The sequence below is a fragment of the Salvia splendens genome, chromosome 16 (assembly GCF_004379255.2).
Source record: "Salvia splendens isolate huo1 chromosome 16, SspV2, whole genome shotgun sequence".
Classification (NCBI taxonomy): Eukaryota; Viridiplantae; Streptophyta; class Magnoliopsida; order Lamiales; family Lamiaceae; genus Salvia; species Salvia splendens.
This window is the reverse complement of record NC_056047.1, coordinates 11,354,984-11,373,462: the sequence shown is the minus strand read 5'-3', so window position 1 is coordinate 11,373,462 and position 18,479 is coordinate 11,354,984. Positions and strand designations below refer to the sequence as shown.

Below are 18,479 nucleotides of genomic sequence, written 5' to 3'. Positions count from 1 at the left end.
TCATATTACCATCAATCAAAGCACACATCTACCCATAAATACGACTTCACACTCTCACATGATCACATCACCCTACTAGCATGAAAAACTCCAACCATCCAATTTCATATAGTATATGATTTAATTTATTAATATATTCAATATATGGCAATTAACACCGTACGTTCTTACACACATAAAAAATGAACAGGGAAGTGACATAACACTAAAATCAAAGTTTCATAGTAAGATTTGAAGATGTGGTGTGATTGCATTGATGGAACACATTGGATAGGAACGCAAAGTGTTGGGGTAAGTATTGGTAATCTTGAAGGTCTTCCCAACTTTGGCATGCCTCGTCCTCACTTGCGGAACTGCGCTGCGCATTTCACTACCCTTCGAACCCAAACGAAGTTTCCTTTCACTCGACAATATACGCGCGAATCTGCACAGTTTTGTCTCCAAATTATGTCTAGTGTAATACTACTATAAATCAAGGCTTGCCCAGACTTGAGATTTCAAAGAGAAGTCAGTAATTGGGAAGATTGTCTAGAAAATTTTGAAACTATACCTTAAGGGTAGTGAAATGCGCAGCGCAGTAACAAGTAATTGGGAAGCCAGTAATTGGGAACATTTCACTATAATTTTGTTATAGTATTTATTGGTCCAATTTTTTGCCTGCCCTTTAGTATCTATCATATTCAAACTATACCTTAATCTCGAATATTTCAATATGGTTGTATTGAGTGAGACAATTTGTGAGCACTAGGTAATGAGAGTGCATAACAAATTTCAATCTTCCCATTCCCCAACTACTAAAATATAAGACACCATGTGTAATTAATATTGGGATAAAGAATTGACCTTTTGAGAGCTTGTGCATTAGTGCCTCCATTGTTGAGGGGCTCAGTTAAGCCAGAAAGTAAATCAACTCTTGAAACCGGACCTTTCAGCAGCCTTTCGCCGATCGCCACAAGCCTTTCCAAGTTCTCCTTGGTCGCAATATCAACCGAATTCTCAATTCCAGTCAGCTCATCATCCTACAAATTAAACACAACTATTAACTAACTGATAAATTTCACACATAATTATAAAGGTAAAAATATTGACCTGGATCCTGAGGTAATTGTCCTGGGACTGAAGTGCTTGGAACAACAGAGAAGTGTGAATGTCAACCATATCCGCGCTTGCTTGGCTAAATATTTCAAGTAACGGCGTCGTTCCGCCCTCCAGCAGCCAGTCCAAGATCCCCCATTTTGAAGCACGTTTTATGTCGAATTTCTCGTCGACTCTCGCCGCTCCGGTCCCGATCGATATCGTCAGAAGCCGAGGATAGTCAACCGGCTTCATTCGGAAGTAGTCAACGCTGCTGTCGAACATTTGCCTTATCACTTCCGTTATCGCGATCAGAGTCTGAACCATCATTCCTTAACATCAATTCCAACTCAAATTAATTCAAAACAATAGTATTAGTTTTAACGTACCGGATTATTTGCAGCTACGCCGCCGTCGATCAGATTATACTCTCTCGACTTCCCCTGCCCGTCCGTGGTGGCGAACTCGTGCCCGGGGAGAAACGTTGGAGCGGCCGAAGTACTAATGCAGATGTCCGCAAAATTAGCATCCAACAACGGATTTCTCTTTGCCTGACCAATTTACACCCAAATCAACAGTGGCGAAAATAAGGAGCAATAATAAAAAAAAATTGAGAGTGAACTTCAAATTAGGCACCTCGTAAGTGGAGAAAATGACGGGCTGCATCCGTTTGATGTCGAAAGCGGGAATGATGACATCTGTGATGGCTTGGCTGAGCTTGATGCTCTGCAGCTCGTCTTTCAGGACGCTGTGGAGGTGCTTTCCGTCGTACAACGGCCCGAGCAACGACTTCACTAGTCTTCCGTAGGGAATGAGAGAGCTGCACAAATTGAATCACATGGATTTTCAAATTTAGATGAATCACTGATTATGTAATTGAATTAACGAAGAAACACGCAGCAACTGTGATTGGGGGAAAATCTTGGGGCAGTTTTCTAGGTAGAAAGGCTTGATGCCCTTGCCGGAGTAGAGGGGGCGGTTGCTTTGATTTGGAGCGGTGAGCATGGCCGTGACTAGGCCGCCGGTGCTCGTTCCGGCAATCACGTCGAAATAGTCGGCGATTCTCGCTTGCTCCCCATCCACCTCCTGTAGTTGCGATTCGAGGAAATCGAGGATGACGGCGGGGAGGATTCCTTTGATTCCGCCGCCGTCAATGCTGAGAACGGTGATGTAGCGGCTGAACTCCGGCGGCTGATCGGTTTGACGGAAGCATGGGATTTCCTCCATTGATTTTCAGATCCACAAGTTTTAGAGTGAAATTAATGGGCAAACGCATCGGAATATAAGATTTAAGAGTTAGGTGCATGGGATGGCTACATTATTTTCTTTTTAATTTATTTATAGGACATCATTAACATGAGGAATATGGCTACGTATGTATTTTTTGAATTAAAATTTCTGAATTATTAAAATGTGGCTGTCTTTGTTGCCCTGTCATGACAAATAATTAAAATGCTAGGTCCTTGAATGATAAATTATACTACTTATTCCACAAAACAGTAAATTAATTTCCAGAATAGCAATCAGAAATTGATCGAATGCAACGTTTCAACTAGGAAGACTAAAGCGAAGTCAAGCCAAAGGCAAATGTCGGTATTTGTTTGGGTAGTGTTTGGTTACTTATGAAACGAATCGATTAATATATGTGTAACTAATTAAAGAGTGGTCCTCATGTCAATATCTTTGAATCTTTGATCATATAAATATGTAAAGAAAACTGTATGTGACACATATGGAACAAGGGTAGTTGACCCTGCGTCCTGGATTTTTCATCACAACAATAGTGCGTTCATAATTCATACCAAGGGCACCATAAATCCACGCCACACCGAAAGCACATTTCACGTCTTTTGTGGCCGATTTCTGGTTTTGAGCGAAGCGACCTCTTTTTAGATTAACTGAACACAAAAAGGTCCTCATGAAAGACAACTTTGGTATAGATGTATCTCCGAGGTAGTAGTTCCTTTCGTACTAAAACTCATTGGCCGTGAAGCTTGCAACATAAGTCAAACTATTAAACACATTGTTAAGAACGCATGCCAAATTCACAAGTCTGAAGTTTGATGACGGCTTCTATGAAGATGGCCCGATGTGGCACATTTCAATCTCCATATTGATGGATGAATTTTCACTCCCAACACGCATGCAGTTAATATTAGCAAAAATATTGAGGACGTTGTGTTGTGCCTTGTACATATTGAGCATGTGTTGGCGGTCTTAATTAGGTTATCGACGACCTCATTTATTCATCGCTAAATGCATCTAGAATGTCATTGCATAACATGAAAATACCCGTAAAAAAATAAACTTCCACAAGTTGCTCATAAAATTGTACTCCTATAAAATAGAATCACCAAATAAAGAATTTCATTATGTGGGTGGGCTATGTAAAACAAAAGTGTCATTGTTATAATCTTTATTTAAAATTATATTATTGGCAGCAACAGTAATGCCGAAAAATCGCCCCATTGCCTGGCATTTGCCATTACCGGCAGCGGACACAAGATATGTGTGCTGCAAATTATATTTATACAACAAATTAAAAGAAGGGTGAAATTCGTAAAAAATTTGCTTATGCAACTTGTATTGGGTGGGTGATCCATGTGAGAGCCCTTTTGGAATTGCGCGCGTTCAGACACGGTCGTAATTTGTCTTTTCCAATGGAAGGATTAATTTAGTTGGATTAATTATTAGTAGTGTTTTTTATGCTTTTCTCTATTCTTAACGCCGCCTTGTCATATTATTCATCTTTGCACAAATACAAATTAATTATGCATGCCTGCTACCTTCCTAAACACGTTTAGCACTTGCTTATGCTAAAAATAGGAAAATTTGGTCTTCTAAATACTTTTACGACTAGTTTGTGCAACAAGCTCTGTGTTGTTTCACTGTTTGGCCTCTCTTTTCTATTCAATGTGATTTGAAATTATTAAGGAGTAGCACATTTTTATTTTTGTTCAATTCTTAACTACAAACTAACCATTTGGACACCACTATGCCACGGATTTTACTAGTAAAAACATAAATGTAAATAGTACTGTATAAATAACCGTTGGACACCCCTATTTAACTTTCACCTACAAATTACAGAGCATATATAGAATATATTATAATTGAAGTCACTTTTACAAAATAAGTAAAGTAGCTGCAAATTATAACTGCACTGGTGTAGTTGTTAACCCTTAGCTTAGGGATTAGTACTAGTATCTTGGAGTGGATGAATTTGTTATTTTTAGTACTCCTTTTTATGGATTGATGAGAAGCTACGATGACCAAAGTTGGGAAATCACACCAACTGTAGTCTACTTACAGAACTGTATTTAAATTATTAAAAATTGAAGTGATGCTGTCATATAGTACTAATTGATTGTGCATGCACCGCCAGAATCTTTATTGCAGATCTTCATATCACATTATTCTGGTACGAAATCACCTTCTACAATAATTTAATTAACACTAATCAAAATGACTAAAAGAAGTAGAGCCAATGAAAATTGGCCGAAATCCTGTTCATTTTAATTGATATGGATAGCCTAGAATATTATCTTGATGAGATTAGTCATTGTTTAACTATGTAATTTTTTGACAATTGCTGTTGTTCAACATTCAATAATTAGACTTGTAATAGATTTAGCAGCTTTATTTTATTATTTAATTAAAAGGCAATAAGGAGTGTTCTGCCTAAAATGTCCTCACCCAAAAAAATTCACATCACACCACCTCCAAATTCGCAGGGCAAATATGGTATATGTCCCTCATTTCTAGGCACAACTCTCAATGCAAGAATATAATACCATCAAAATGTCGAGAATTCAAATAATGGTATTTGTGGCTCAAACAGTGCAGGCCCAAATCTATTTCTCGGGCTGACTTCAAAATCAACAAGAAACATGAACAAAGGTTTAAGCTTAGAAATACACCATTTTCTGCCCATATATAGCAACTTGAACATGCCCTCAATGTATTCGGATTATTTATTCAAAAATAAATTTCTCCTTTTCTTTTTATTCTTTTTCTGGAATTTATGGGGATGGATGATGGATCTAAGAGAACAAACCAAAGAAGCCAGAAAGAGTTGACATTGAAAGGTGAATTATAAAAACTAAATTCCATAAATACGACTAACTAAAACTAATGCCTCGCTTTTTTTAATCATAATAGTATGAGCTCGGTTAATTCGGTCATTTTGATGAATTATCAATTTGTACCTCATAAAGATGCAGCATAGTTACGTTCTTTATGATTTTTTTAACACTGATCCTATAATTTCTAGAATATATAATTAAAACATCAACCATTTACACTAAACTCAAACTTAAAAATATTATGCCTTTTTAACTCATGAAATTTGAAAAAAAATTGATTTTGTTTTAGTGTGAACCTAAAAAAATTTTATTCAAAAATTAAAAATGAGATTGATTTTGGAGTACCATTAAAGCTAATTATTCATCCCACTTTCAGTTTTAGTGTACCATTAAAAATGGTCTTAGACTTTAAAAGCTGGTTTTAACCAATTAATTATTTGCTCAAATAAAAAAATGAGATCATGTCGTGTTGTCTTCAACGCCACAAGGCAATTATCATGAAATGCAAAAATCATGAAGAATAAATGAATAATCACACTGAGGTCCATTCACAGTTTCAGACTAAGGTGTAGTACTCCATTCACACTAATAAGTCTTTTTCATAATAAGTCATTTTTGTTTTGAAAAAGACTTTTTGCTATTGGCTATTGCAAAACAGAAGAGCAAGAGAATAGAGACAAAGATATATCTCTTTTTCTCGAAGAGAATTACTAAATTAATGATTTTTTCAACAAAATTAATGATTTTTTTTTCAAAAATCCAAATGCTAAATATGTAAGTATAAAAAAATAAGCATGATAAAAGTGGAGATCAGAGTTTTGGAAAGGGTTTATCAGTCAGGTTAAGTTCAGAAACACGGACCAAATAATGAAATCATCGTATCTCCATAACTTGTAATAACCAGGAAAAATAAAAAATCATCAGAGACTTAAATACTATAGGAATCATGGATTTCTACCATCATATTGTTGCAGTTATTTTTCTCATCACATGACTTTAAAAAGAAAATCAAACACAAAAAATTGAAAACAACGAAAAGGGATACTCCTATTAAATATGAAATTTTCTGCAAAAGAGAGAAGATGGAGGCTGAAGATGAAAAAATAAAAATTAGGTGTAGTTAGAAGGAATCTCAAATTCCCAATTTATAGGTGAGAGGCGATGAGGAGAGAGCAGTTCAAAACCCTACATTGATAAGAAGAGATTTGTGGTAAGCGATAACTGAAATCTAGATTAAAATTATTGTGATTCACGTTGCGGTTAAAGGTCTAGCAACTTTAAAGCTAATAAAATTATTAAAATTTGTGGTTTAAAAACAATTAACCAATTTATTCTCATCAAATTTCCGTCATCAACATATGCTTTTTTAAGGATAAATAAGTTATATCAATATCATCTAATACAATTATATCCCCTCCAAAATATGGAAAAACACACTCAAATAAATAGGTCGGACAATGCACATCTATTGTATTGTTCATCAATATCATCTAATACAATGCACATCTATTGTATTGTTCACCAATATCATCTAATGCAATGCACATCTATTGTCCCATGCTCCTCCAAATTTCTCCCGGTTATTTCTTGATTAATTATTTTTGATTAATTTTCCTGAATCCTTTTTTAGCCCAAGTGATGTCATTTGAAGGGCAACTTGACTTATTTTTATGATTTATTAATGTACAGAAGTACATGCTGATCCAAAGATTGAAATCCAAGGATAGATGGGTGTGAAAAAGATGTGTAGGAATCGTAGCAAAAAATCAACTTGGCTTTGCTTAAGCGACACTGCTTGCACTTTGTGTTGCCTCAAAGAGAAATCCATTAGAGCACCCGCAACGCATATCACGGGTGTCTCTTATCTCGTCCCTTCGAGACGAGACGGACGCGGGACGCGTTGCAGTGTCCCGTCTCGTCACCATCCCGCCGAGACGCCCGTCCCACCGAGACGGATGGCGAGCCGTCTCGCCACGCGCCCGCGCGCTGGCGCCACGCGTGACGCCTACTCGCCGGCCCGCGAGGGGCTTCGTCACACTGACGCAATAAATTATTTTTTTAAAAAAATTTGAATTTAATAAAAAAATAAAAATAAAAAATCAAACGGTAATATTACCGGTTTCGACCATTTTTTATTTATTTTTTACTCTATAAATAATCATATTTCATCCTCAATACACGCACAAACACACATCTATTCTTCCCAAATCATCTCCATTTCCTCTCTAATTTTCATCTAACCTCTCCAATTTTCATCACAAAATGTCCGGCGACGGAAACTCTGGCGGTGGCGGCTCCAGCGGGTTTGACATCAACGCGTTTGGCGACTGGGGGCATGTACAATGTATTGGGTGGTTCGGGTTCCGGTTCGTCGACGGTGGGCACCCAAGGCTCGTCGACGCCGGCGAGGTACCAACCACCCCATTTTGATGTGGATGCATACGCTCGTCCCTCCGCCCCTAGGTATTCGCAGGGATTATCCCAAATCAGGAAGGATTATCCGGATGAACCCATTCAGGAAGGAGGACGAGGCGGTGGAAGCTCCAGGGCATTCGACGCCGTGGAGTAAGAGGCGGAGGCGGACTAGGAGGAGGATGTAGGTCAGCATCCGTACAGGCGCAAGGACACGATGGTTGTGTTCAACGCCTGGATCATCGTCTCGTACGATCCCATCGTCGGGAATCAACAAACCCGGAAGTGCTTTTGGGAAAAGGTCACCGAGGCCTACAACGAGATTAAGCCGAAGGGGTCCCGCCGCCGCACATTGAAGATGCTCCGCGCTCATTTTGACCGAGTCGATAAAGAGGTCAAAAAATTCTGCGGCATCTACAAGACTGAAGCGACTCATTACCAAAGCGGAGCCACGGGAGCCGACATTCTGAGATCGGCTTTGCGAGTCTATTTCGACGACACCAGCAAAGAATTTAAACATGTCGATGTTTGGGAGGTCGTCAACGACGAGGCAAGGTGGGCCGGAGATGTCCAGTTCAGCACGGGCTCGACGTCGAAGCGCACGAAGCACACGGCGGGTGGCCAATACTCGTCTAGTGGGGGCGGTTTAGGCAGCGCCGCACAAGAGGTTGCCTAGTAGGAGGTTGAGGGCACGGCGGATGATGCAGGGGGGTCCTCCCGTGGGCGCCATTGGCCGCAAGGGACCAAGGCGGCGAAGGCGGCTAGAGGGAGAAGGGGCCGAGGCGAATCAAGCCAGGCGGGCTCCCAAGGGCCGCCCTCCTTCTTAATGTCCATGTACTTCACCGCTACGATGGCGGACACTTCCCGCATGACGCCTGCCCAATTTCAAGCCCATCATGCCAATATTGTGTATCTTGTGGGACTACTTGGTATTCCGCCTCTACCGTCTCCGGGGGATGATTCGCCGGCGGAGTAGTTTTTATAATTTCTATAAAATTGTATTTTAAATTATGTCTTTTTTTATTTATTTTACCACGAATTTAATTATGTATTTTTTTAGGATTTTAAGTTGTAATTTTTATTTATTTAATGAAATGTGTTTTTATTAGTTGAATTTGTTGGAAATAAAAATAAAAAATGAAATTGAATGAATAGTTAAGGGATGAGATGGTTAAGAGACGGATAAGAGATGGAGGGTAGCAAGTTCTGTCTCTTAGTTAAGAGATGGAGTGAAAAGTACAGTGGGGCCCATGAATAGTTAAGAGATGAGACGGTTAAGAGACGGATAAGAGACAGCGTTGCGGATGGCATTAGAGGTGAATGTGTTGGTAAATTTTGGCCCCGATGTCATTGTTATACGCTTTGTTGGTAGTTACATTAGCTTCCAATAGATATACTTTGTTGAATTTGAATAAGTGTATGATTCCTATTCGACAATAATATTGTAATATTTCTAATGAATTCTCAATGTGTTGATTCATAAATATTACTCCAGGTATCAAAACATTGTCCCGAATCAAATTACAACGAGCAACTAAAATCTTATGTTTAACTAATTATACTTCCTCCCTCCGTTCAAAAAAAATAATCTTATTTGTTGACAGGCACAAGTTATGATAAAAAAATAAGAATAAAAAAGAAAAAAAAATTAGTAAAATATAAAAGAAAAACTTTTTATTTTAAAAATGAGACTATTTTTTGTGAATATCCCATAAAATCAAAATAGGACTATTTTCTTACAACGGAGTGTATTGATTTTATTCTTGGACAATAAATACTATTGGTGAGATGTGATTCAACAAGAAAAATAAGGTATCTTCCCAATATAATATAATATAATATAAATATAATGCACAGATCACAGATGCACTTCATTTTGTGCTCTCATGTGAATTTGGGCTTATTTTGGCCCAATTAAAGCAAGATATATGGAATCATATTACTATCAATTTTACTGTTTTTAATATATTATTTAATTTATTGTCATAAATATTTCTATTTCCTTAATACAAATTTCAAAAATCCGAAATGAATAACCACTACACTAAAAAGACAAAAACACATTGGCTCGATACTCGATGATTACTCAGTCTTACTTTTATAAATAAGCAGCGAGAGTTTATATCTTAATTAAAGCAAGATGGATTCATATGTTATCAAATTTGCTGTTTTTAAGTAGGAGTATTTTATTTAATTTATTGCCATATACTACATTTTTTAATTACCTCAATACAAATCGCAAAAAACCCGAAATGAATAACTACATCAAAAAGACAAAAGCACATTGGCTCGATGAATAATCGAGGCCTTACATTTAATAAAAAAACAGCGAGAGTCTTATACTATCTTAATTGACGTTGAAATCATCGACTCGATGTCTAGATTTGTCACTTGTCAGTGTGTTTTCAAAGGATATATGACTACTTTCAGAAGTAAGATTATGCTTATACATTATTTGTGTGATTTCAGTAAACTATCACTATGAATAACAAAAGTATTTATTTGCTTGCTTCTATTAGTTCTATATAAATAAGAAAAATTGCAAGAGTGTTTCTTGATTTTTTTGCTTTTGATTCATAAGAGGAAATATTTAATAAGACAAAATTGCAAAGCGTACGAAACATATTTATGATATAGGACTGTGATATTTTGTTGGTATGTAATTAGTACTACTATTAGTTAATTTGTGAAAAATATTTAAAAAGATATAGAAGATTTGATAAAGATTATAGTGTGAGATTTGAAAAGGATTATAGCTTAAGACTATATAGCATGAGATATAGGAGATTTGTGTTATTTTACTTAGCGGTGGTTGAATTGAATAGCGAATAACCATCAATTCTCATCAAATTTCCGTCATCAACAATATTTTTTTTAAGGATAAATGAGTAATTGCATTGTTTGTCAATATCATCTAATACAATTATATCCTCCAAAAGACCAAAATAAGGAAATAGACACTTCAATAAATTGGCCGAACAATTATTATTATATTGTTCTATACTCTCCAAACTGCTAAACTCATTAAAACATCCTAACAAAAAAGCAGATTAGGAAAATTTTTAAATATATATATATAAATCGAATCTCAGCTATTTATTGCTCTTATTAAGATTACAACCATTTCAATTGATCTCATTTTTCTCCCCTATAAGATATGAAACTCATCATGATAAATATACTTCTTCCTATCTTAATGCTCCTCCTAATTTCTCATGGTAATTTCTTGATTAATTAATATAGATGAATTTTGAATCCTTTTTTTAGTCGAAGTCGTATCATTTGAAGGGCTAATTAACTCATTTTTATGAATGATTAATGTACAGAAATAAATGCTGATAATACTCAGTTTGAAGTCCAAGGAGAGAAGGGTATGAGGAAGGTGTGTAGAAATCGTAGCAAAACGAAAACTGGGCTTTGCTTAAGCGACACCACTTGCAATTTGAGTTGTCTCAAAGAGAAATCCATTAGAGGTGAATGTGTTGGTAAATATTGGCCTCGATGTTATTGTTATATGTTTTGTTGGTTACCTTAGCTTCTAATAGATATACTATGATAAATGTGAAAAGATGTATAATTTCTGCTCGACAATAATATTGTAAGGTTTCTAATAAATTCTACATGGAAAATAAATACTAATGGTGAGGTGTTGTTAATTACAGTACTATGCATTTCGTGCTCTCTACGACGTAGTTGGGCTTATTTGGGCCCAATTAAAGCAAGATGGATTCATATGTTACCAAATTTGCTGTTTTTAAGGAGTATTTTATTTAATTTATTGCCATATATTACATTTTTTTATTACCTCAATACAAATCGCAAAAAAAACGAATTGAATATCTACATCAAAAAGACAAAAATTCAAAAACACATTGGCTCGATGAATAATCGGGGCCTTACATTTAATTAAAAACAGCGAGAGACTTATACTATCTTAATTAACGTTGAAATATTTAATCAATCGACTAGATTTGTCAGTGTGTTTTCAAAGGATATAGGAGTATTTGGGAAGTAAGATTATGCTTATACATTAGCCGTGAGATTTCAGTAAACTATCACTATGAATAACAAAAGTATTTATTTGCTTGCTTCTATGTAAACAAGAAAAATTGCAAGTGTTTCTCGTCTATATTAGAGCATCCACAATAGGCGCGCTATAGTCTGCCCTATAGGACGTTCTATGCTCCGTCACATCAGCATTTTATCCTCTTACCCATTTACCTACAGTGGGATGCCCTATATGTCGCCCTATAGTCCGCCTTAAGCATTTTATTTATTTGAATATTAAAACACTACAAAAATTGGAAAAAAAACTTCATTCACTAAAAGTTCAAACATTACAGTACGAAATAAAAAAAACTACAAATTCTCAATGGCGGTTACAGTCCCAAACTTCTTTAATCATGCCGTTCATGAGCTGAGCATGGTCTTGTTGGTTGCGCATTGAGGCCTGTCTAGATAGAACCTCATTGTAGCCCATCGGTAATCCTCGAACGTGGGGCGAGGTCGCCTGCTGGAGCTAGATCCAGCTTCATCATCACCTCAATTGGTGACTGTTCCACCTTCGTGTTAGACTATCATGTTATGCAAGATGATGCACGCATACATGACATCGGTAATGACTTCCTTGTACCAGAAACGCGCCGGACCTTTCACTAATGCCCACCGCGCTTGGAGCACACCAAATGCCCGCTCCACATCCTTCCGCGCAGCCTCCTGCTTTTGCGCAAATAAAACACTCTTGTCACCCATTGGGCAGCTGATCGTCTTCACAAAAACAGGTCACCTTGGGTATATGTCATCGGCCAAGTAGTACCCCATATGATTTTGGCGTCCATTGGCAGTGAACTCGATGACCGGGCCGTTGCCATTGCCATTGCATTGCTCGGTGAAGAGGTTGGATGAGTTGAGGACGTTGATGTCGTTGTTTGACCCCGCTACACGAAGTAAGCATGCCAGATCCAGAGCCGATGATCAGCGACGGCTTCAAGGATCATCGTCGGGTGGCTGCCCTTGTATCCACTAGTAAATTGACCTCTCCACGCCGTCGGACAATTCTTCCACTCCCAATGCATACAATCTATGCTCCCTAGCATTCCAGGAAAGCCGTGCACCGTCTCGTGCATCTTCATCAGGGCCTGGCAATCCACATCAGTCGGCCTTCGCAAATATGTGTTGCTATAAGCCTCCACAACTCCCCTACAAAAATTCTTCAGACACTCGCGGCCAATTGTCTCCCCGACGTGAAGGTACTCTTCAAACATGTCTGCCGTGGTGCCGTAGGCCAACTGACGGAGCGCAACCGTGCACTTCTGCAACGGCGTAAGTCCGGGTCTGCCGATGCCATCTTCCCGATATTGGAAGTATTCATCACGTGCCTCCAACGTTTGGACAATACTGAGAAAAAGATCTCGCCGCATTTAAACCGGCGGTGAAAAACCTTCGGGCCCCACCGTGGTTCCTCGGTAAAATAGTATGCGAACAGACGTTGGTGAGCCAAGTCGTGCTCGCAGCGGACAAAGGTCCGACGTCGAATCGGCCTCCGGATCTACTCCGCTTGGACCTGCTCCGCCGCTTCACGCTCGCTCTCCATTTCGGCCAAGCATTCCGCCGTAGCCTCATGAACGCAATCGAATAAGGCCCGAGTCAAGGCCCGAGTAATGCCCTCCGAGGTACTTAAGTCGTCGTCGGGTCTAATTTTTTTAGTGAAAAAAAGAGTTGGTACGTGGGAAATAGAGAATTGATGAGAGATGGGAGAGAAAGATTGGTGTGTGTTGAAGTGTAGAAAGTGGAATGAAAATATGAGGTATTTATAGACTAAGAAAATTTAAAAAAAAAATTAAAAAAGGAAAACGTTTTGCATCGGGCGTGCTATCTTCCGCGTAGCCCGCAATGGGGCGGACGATAGCACGCCCGATGGGTGTTCCATGGCCTATCGTCCGTGGAGATGCATAGGGCGCAGACGATGCATCGGGCATCGTCCGTATAGCTACAGTGGCGGACGATTGCACGCTCGATGCATCGGGCGGACTATCGTCCGCTCCACTGTGGATGCTCTCACTCCCTCCGTCCCCCAAATTTTGTCATAGTTTGACCGGACACGGATTTTAAGAAATGTAATGGAAAGTGAGTTGAAAAGTTGATAGGATGTGGGTCATACTTATAAAGTATTAGTTTTATAATAAAATGTGAGTAGGAATAAGTTAGTGGAATGTGAGGTCCATTACAAAAAATGGTAAAAATTGAAATGTGATAAATTGTGGGACGGACGAAAATAGAAAAATGTGACAAAATTTCAAAGAGACGGATGGAGTATAACTTTGCTATAAAAGTCATATTGAAACAATAACATTACTCTAGTAAATATTCGCATTTACCATTAATATTTCGATAATCTCGTGGGTGGTAGTATTTTGGAGTATGTTTTTTCATTATAATGATTTTGCAATTCTAGGCTTAATTTTCAGTATATGATTTAAGTAGGTCATCTCAAATTATAGATATAATATACTAGGAGGATTGTTTGTTTTACAAAATACATTCATTCTTCTTCTATCATTGTAATGTTTTAATCAATGTTATTTATTTTCTAAATAAAAATTATGAAAAATAAGGAAATAAGATGTAGCTGATTTAGGGCCGACTTATTGCGGGTGTTGTGACTGAAATTTAAAATAATAATTTGGATGCCCCTAGAAAATATATAGATATATTTTCAATTAAATTTATATATGAGACTAGTTTAAAATATATATTGAATATTATATTGGTAATATTTTTGAATAATACAGTATAATATTTTAATATATATTAATTCAATTATAAAAAATAGCGTCAAACAAGTCTTTAACAATAATATTTTCTACTTAGAGCATCTACAAGGCTCTACAAGGGAGAAAGGTATATTGAGAATGTATACTTCTCATTTACCTTCTCAAAAATGTTATTATACCTTCTTAAAAAAGTAATGAATTCCAAGAAAAGAAGGTAAATTAGAATAGCAAATAAAATAATTAACTTTATACATTTTTTTATCAAAAAGAAGTAAAAATACATTTTCAAAATAAAAGAATGTATAATACCTCATCAAATACTTTTTCCTCAAATTTTATAAAAAAGAGATAAATATGGTAATTAACCCCTCCGTTTACCCTCTCCATTTATCTACAACCACAAAAATAAAATATTCGATCCAACAAATTTGCCTAGAAGCTACAAACTCCGACATGAGCCTGACAATGGGATGGCCTGTTTGAGTATTTATGGCACATTAGATATTCCTAATATTAAATAAATGATGCATATATCATATATGGATGAAGTTAATTAGTTTTTGGTTTCATTCCTTCCATAAATTAGAATTTCCTAAATTTTTAAAATTATACTAATAGTTACTACTATTCTCGATAACTATAATAAGTAGATAAGAAATTATTGATTTTAATATTCTTTTCTTTATCAATTAGGATTTGCTTTCTAGTTTATTTCATTTTTTATAGTTAAATTTGTTTTTGTATACATAAAGGCATCATATTGTTAAACGAAATAGAAATCTTTGCATATTAGTAATACGGAGTATTATTATGAATTTTTATCTCTTTTGTTTTGGTTTTTATTGTGAGTTTTGTCAAAAGAATTTCGCACTAAATAACGGCATCATTCATTCCTTTCGTATCAAGATTTTCACCACATCGTCAAATCTCAAATTAAGAATGAGAATCATCTGTGGCGGACGATAGCACGCCCGATGGGTGTTCCATGGCCTATCATCCGTGGGGATGCATAGGGCATCGTCCGTATAGCTACAGTGCGGACGATAGCACGCCCGATGCATCGGGCGGACTATCGTCCGCCCCACGGTGGATGCTCTCACTCCCTCCGTCTCCCAAATTTTGTCATAGTTTGACCGGACACGGGTTTTAAGAAATATAATGGAAAGTTGGTTGAAAAGTTGATAGGATGTGGGTCATACTTATAAAGTATTGGTTTTATAATAAAATGTGAGTGAGAATAGTTACTTATAAAATGTGCGGTCCATTATAAAAAATGGTAAAAATTGAAATGTGACAAATTTTGTGAGACGGACGAAAATAGAAAAATGTGACAAAATTTCTGAGACGGATGGAGTATAACTTTGCTATAAAAGTCATATTGAAACAATAACATTACTCTAGTAAATATTCGCATTTACCATTAATATTTCGATAATCTTGTGGGTGGTAGTATTTTGGAGTATGTTTTTTCATTATAACGATTTTGCAATTCTAGGCTTAATTTTCAGTATATGATTTAAGAAGGTCATCTCAAATTATAGATATAATATACTAGGAGGATTGTTCGTTTTACAAAATACATTCATTCTTCTTCTATCATTGTAATGTTTTAATCAATGTTATTTATTTTCTAAATAAAAATTATATAAAATAGGGAAATAAGATGTAGCTGATTTAGGGTCGACTTATTGCAGGTGTTTGTGACTGAAATTAAAAATAATAATTTGGATGCCCCTAGAAAATATATAGATATATTTTAAATTAAATTTATATATGACACTAGTTTAAAATATATATTGAATATTATATTGGTAATATTTTTGAATAATAGTATAATATTTTAATATATATTAATTCAATTATAAAAAATAGCGTCAAACAAGTCTTTAACAACAATATTTTATACTTAGAGCATCTCCAAGGGAGAAAGGTATATTAAGAAGGTATATTTCTCATTTACCTTTTAAAAAAAGTTATTATACCTTCTTAAAAAAGTAATGGATTCCAAGAAATGAAGGTAAATTAGAAAAGCAAATAAAATAACTAACTTTATACATTTTTTTATCAAGAAGAGGTAAGTATACCGTATAATACCTCGTCAAATACTCTTTCCCTTGGAGCATGAATTTTTATAAAAAAAAAATAAATATGAATTTTTGCATATTAGTAATACTGAGTATTAGTATACATAAAGGCATCATATTGTTAAACTAAATAGAAATCTTTGCATATTAGTAATACTGAGTATTATTATGAATTTTTATCTCTTTTGTTTTGGTTTTTATTGTGAGTTTTGTCAAAAGAATTTCGCACTAAATAACGGCATCATTCATTCCTTTCGTATCAAGATTTTCACCACATCGTCAAATCTCAAATTAAGAATGAGAATCACATCTAAATAAGTTTTTAAAAAAACGATTTAATTGCAAATCATAGTCTCTTAGAATACCCAATCAACGCACACTATCCCCACTAATGCAATTGCAGCAATTCATTAATTAAAAAGTAACCGTTACAATTAGAGGAATAACCTAGAGAGATTCACCCCAAATCCGTTTAATAACAATAATCACATTTAGTGTAGCTTATTTAGTAATAATATCCCAACAATATATACAAAATCAACTCAACAAATAGTTGGTTCCATTCCCAACAAACACTCACAAAAATAGCCTCCCTTCACGTTCCTGCCACCACGTAATCCCCCTCCTTCTCTCTTCCCTCCATCCTCAAAATCATGGGCCTCAGATCTCTCTTCAAGAAGAAGAAACAACAACAACAACAACACCAGGAGCCGGAGCCTGACAACGACAGCATCCCAATCGCAACGGCACAGGCATTCGAGATGGCATCGAGGATGGAGGACGAGCTGGAGAAGGTGTTCAAGAAATTCGACGCGAACGGGGACGGGCGCATCTGCGCGGAGGAGCTGGGGGCGATCATGAGGAGCCTGGGGCACCCGGCGTCGGAGGAGGAGCTGCGGGGGATGATCCGCGAGGCCGACGGCGACGGCGACGGCTTCATCGACCTCCGCGAGTTCATCGAGCTCAACAACACCAACGTCGACGAGGTGCACGAGACGCTCTGCCACGCTTTCCAGATCTTCGACGCCGACAACAACGGCACCATCTCCGCCGACGAGCTCCACAACGTCCTCCGCAGCATCGGCGAGGACTGCTCGCTCGACGACTGCAAGAGGATGATCAGCGGCGTCGACATCGACGGCAGCGGCACCATCGATTTTCATGAGTTCAAGGTCATGATGACCAAGGGCGCCCGCTTTGACCATTCCAAATCGGAATGATTTTGTCATTTATGATATTCAGAGACGATGAATGTTTTGCTAATCGGATCTCTCACAAAAATTTACATTTTTTGGATTTGTTTATATTTATTTGTTATTTTATGTTTTGGTGCTGATTCTCTGGAGTCTGGGTATTTAATTTATTTTTATTTATTTTTTAGTTTTAGTTTTTTTTATTGAAACTTTTTTGTCAGGATAAGTGCTATATGATACGGTTAACTTTGGTTTTGAATTTAGGTTGTTAATGATTGTAGAAATGTTGATTAGATTGTGTCTGGGCTTCTTGTTCGTCATTCGATTCAAAAGTTGGAGACCAATTGAATGAAGATGATTTTGCATGTTTGTCTATTTCTATTCATTTTCGCGACAGATCCAACCAATATTGATACAAATAATGAATTTTTATTTTGTCGTTCAACAACTGTAAAACACGGTCAAAATAAGGGAATTTTAATTGTGTTTGTTATACTGCAGTTGAGCTGGTGAAGAGCATATCACAATGCTGGTAGAGTTCAATCCAAATTTAATATACAATTTATACTGCGTCTAATTAGTACGGATTTATAAATCATGCATTAAAATCTCGTTTATGACTTGTGTTATTTAATTATTTTACTTTATTTTAATATTTTTATAATGACATTTAGTGTAATAAAGATGAGAAGTTAGGATAAAGCTAATGTCATTTTTAGTAAATTTAAATGAGACTTCCAACGAAGAGAGAACGAAAATAAAATATGACTTCTAATAGGATCCAAAAGGAATAGTATAAAATATTTCCTCCATCCCGCATTAGTAGAGTCATTTTACGTTTAGTTATATTAGAGTCAT

At 36.6% G+C, this 18,479-nt stretch overlaps 2 protein-coding genes and 2 non-coding genes across 4 annotated transcripts; 1 reads left to right on the top strand and 3 right to left on the bottom strand.

Moving 5' to 3' along the window:
* Positions 1-116: 116 nt before the first annotated feature.
* Positions 117-2,400, bottom strand: LOC121772648 (patatin-like protein 2). The gene is made up of 6 exons (XM_042169834.1): positions 1,979-2,400; positions 1,711-1,894; positions 1,464-1,625; positions 1,090-1,392; positions 844-1,019; positions 117-424 (listed from the first exon to the last, which is right to left on the bottom strand). Exons 1-6 carry the CDS (start codon positions 2,299-2,301, stop codon positions 220-222), a joined length of 1,353 nt encoding a protein of 450 aa, XP_042025768.1. The 5' UTR covers positions 2,302-2,400; the 3' UTR covers positions 117-219.
* A 3,565-nt stretch (positions 2,401-5,965) lies between these two features.
* LOC121773090 lies at positions 5,966-6,044 on the bottom strand. Its single transcript, XR_006044663.1, has one exon. It is a non-coding gene; the product is annotated as a small nucleolar RNA SNORD18 (small nucleolar RNA).
* Positions 6,045-6,074: 30 nt separating this feature from the next.
* On the bottom strand, positions 6,075-6,156 carry LOC121773114. The gene has a single exon (XR_006044687.1). It is a non-coding gene; the product is annotated as a small nucleolar RNA Z199 (small nucleolar RNA).
* Positions 6,157-17,027: 10,871 nt separating this feature from the next.
* LOC121771299 (probable calcium-binding protein CML25) lies at positions 17,028-17,914 on the top strand. Its single transcript, XM_042168081.1, has one exon. The coding sequence runs from the start codon at positions 17,082-17,084 to the stop codon at positions 17,646-17,648; it is 567 nt and encodes a 188-aa protein (XP_042024015.1). The 5' UTR covers positions 17,028-17,081; the 3' UTR covers positions 17,649-17,914.
* Positions 17,915-18,479: the final 565 nt, after the last annotated feature.

Bases quoted from the DNA above. Each gene is read 5' to 3' on its own strand.
- LOC121772648 (XM_042169834.1), bottom strand. From the start codon at position 2,301: ATGGAGGAAATCCCATGCTTCCGTCAAACCGATCAGCCGCCGGAGTTC. The intron at 1,895-1,978 runs GTTGCTGCGTGT...CAATTTGTGCAG, and splicing joins AAGATTTTCCCCCAATCACA to CTCTCTCATTCCCTACGGAA. The intron at 1,393-1,463 runs GTACGTTAAAAC...ATGATGGTTCAG, and splicing joins GCGTAGCTGCAAATAATCCG to ACTCTGATCGCGATAACGGA.
- LOC121771299 (XM_042168081.1), top strand. From the start codon at position 17,082: ATGGGCCTCAGATCTCTCTTCAAGAAGAAGAAACAACAACAACAACAA.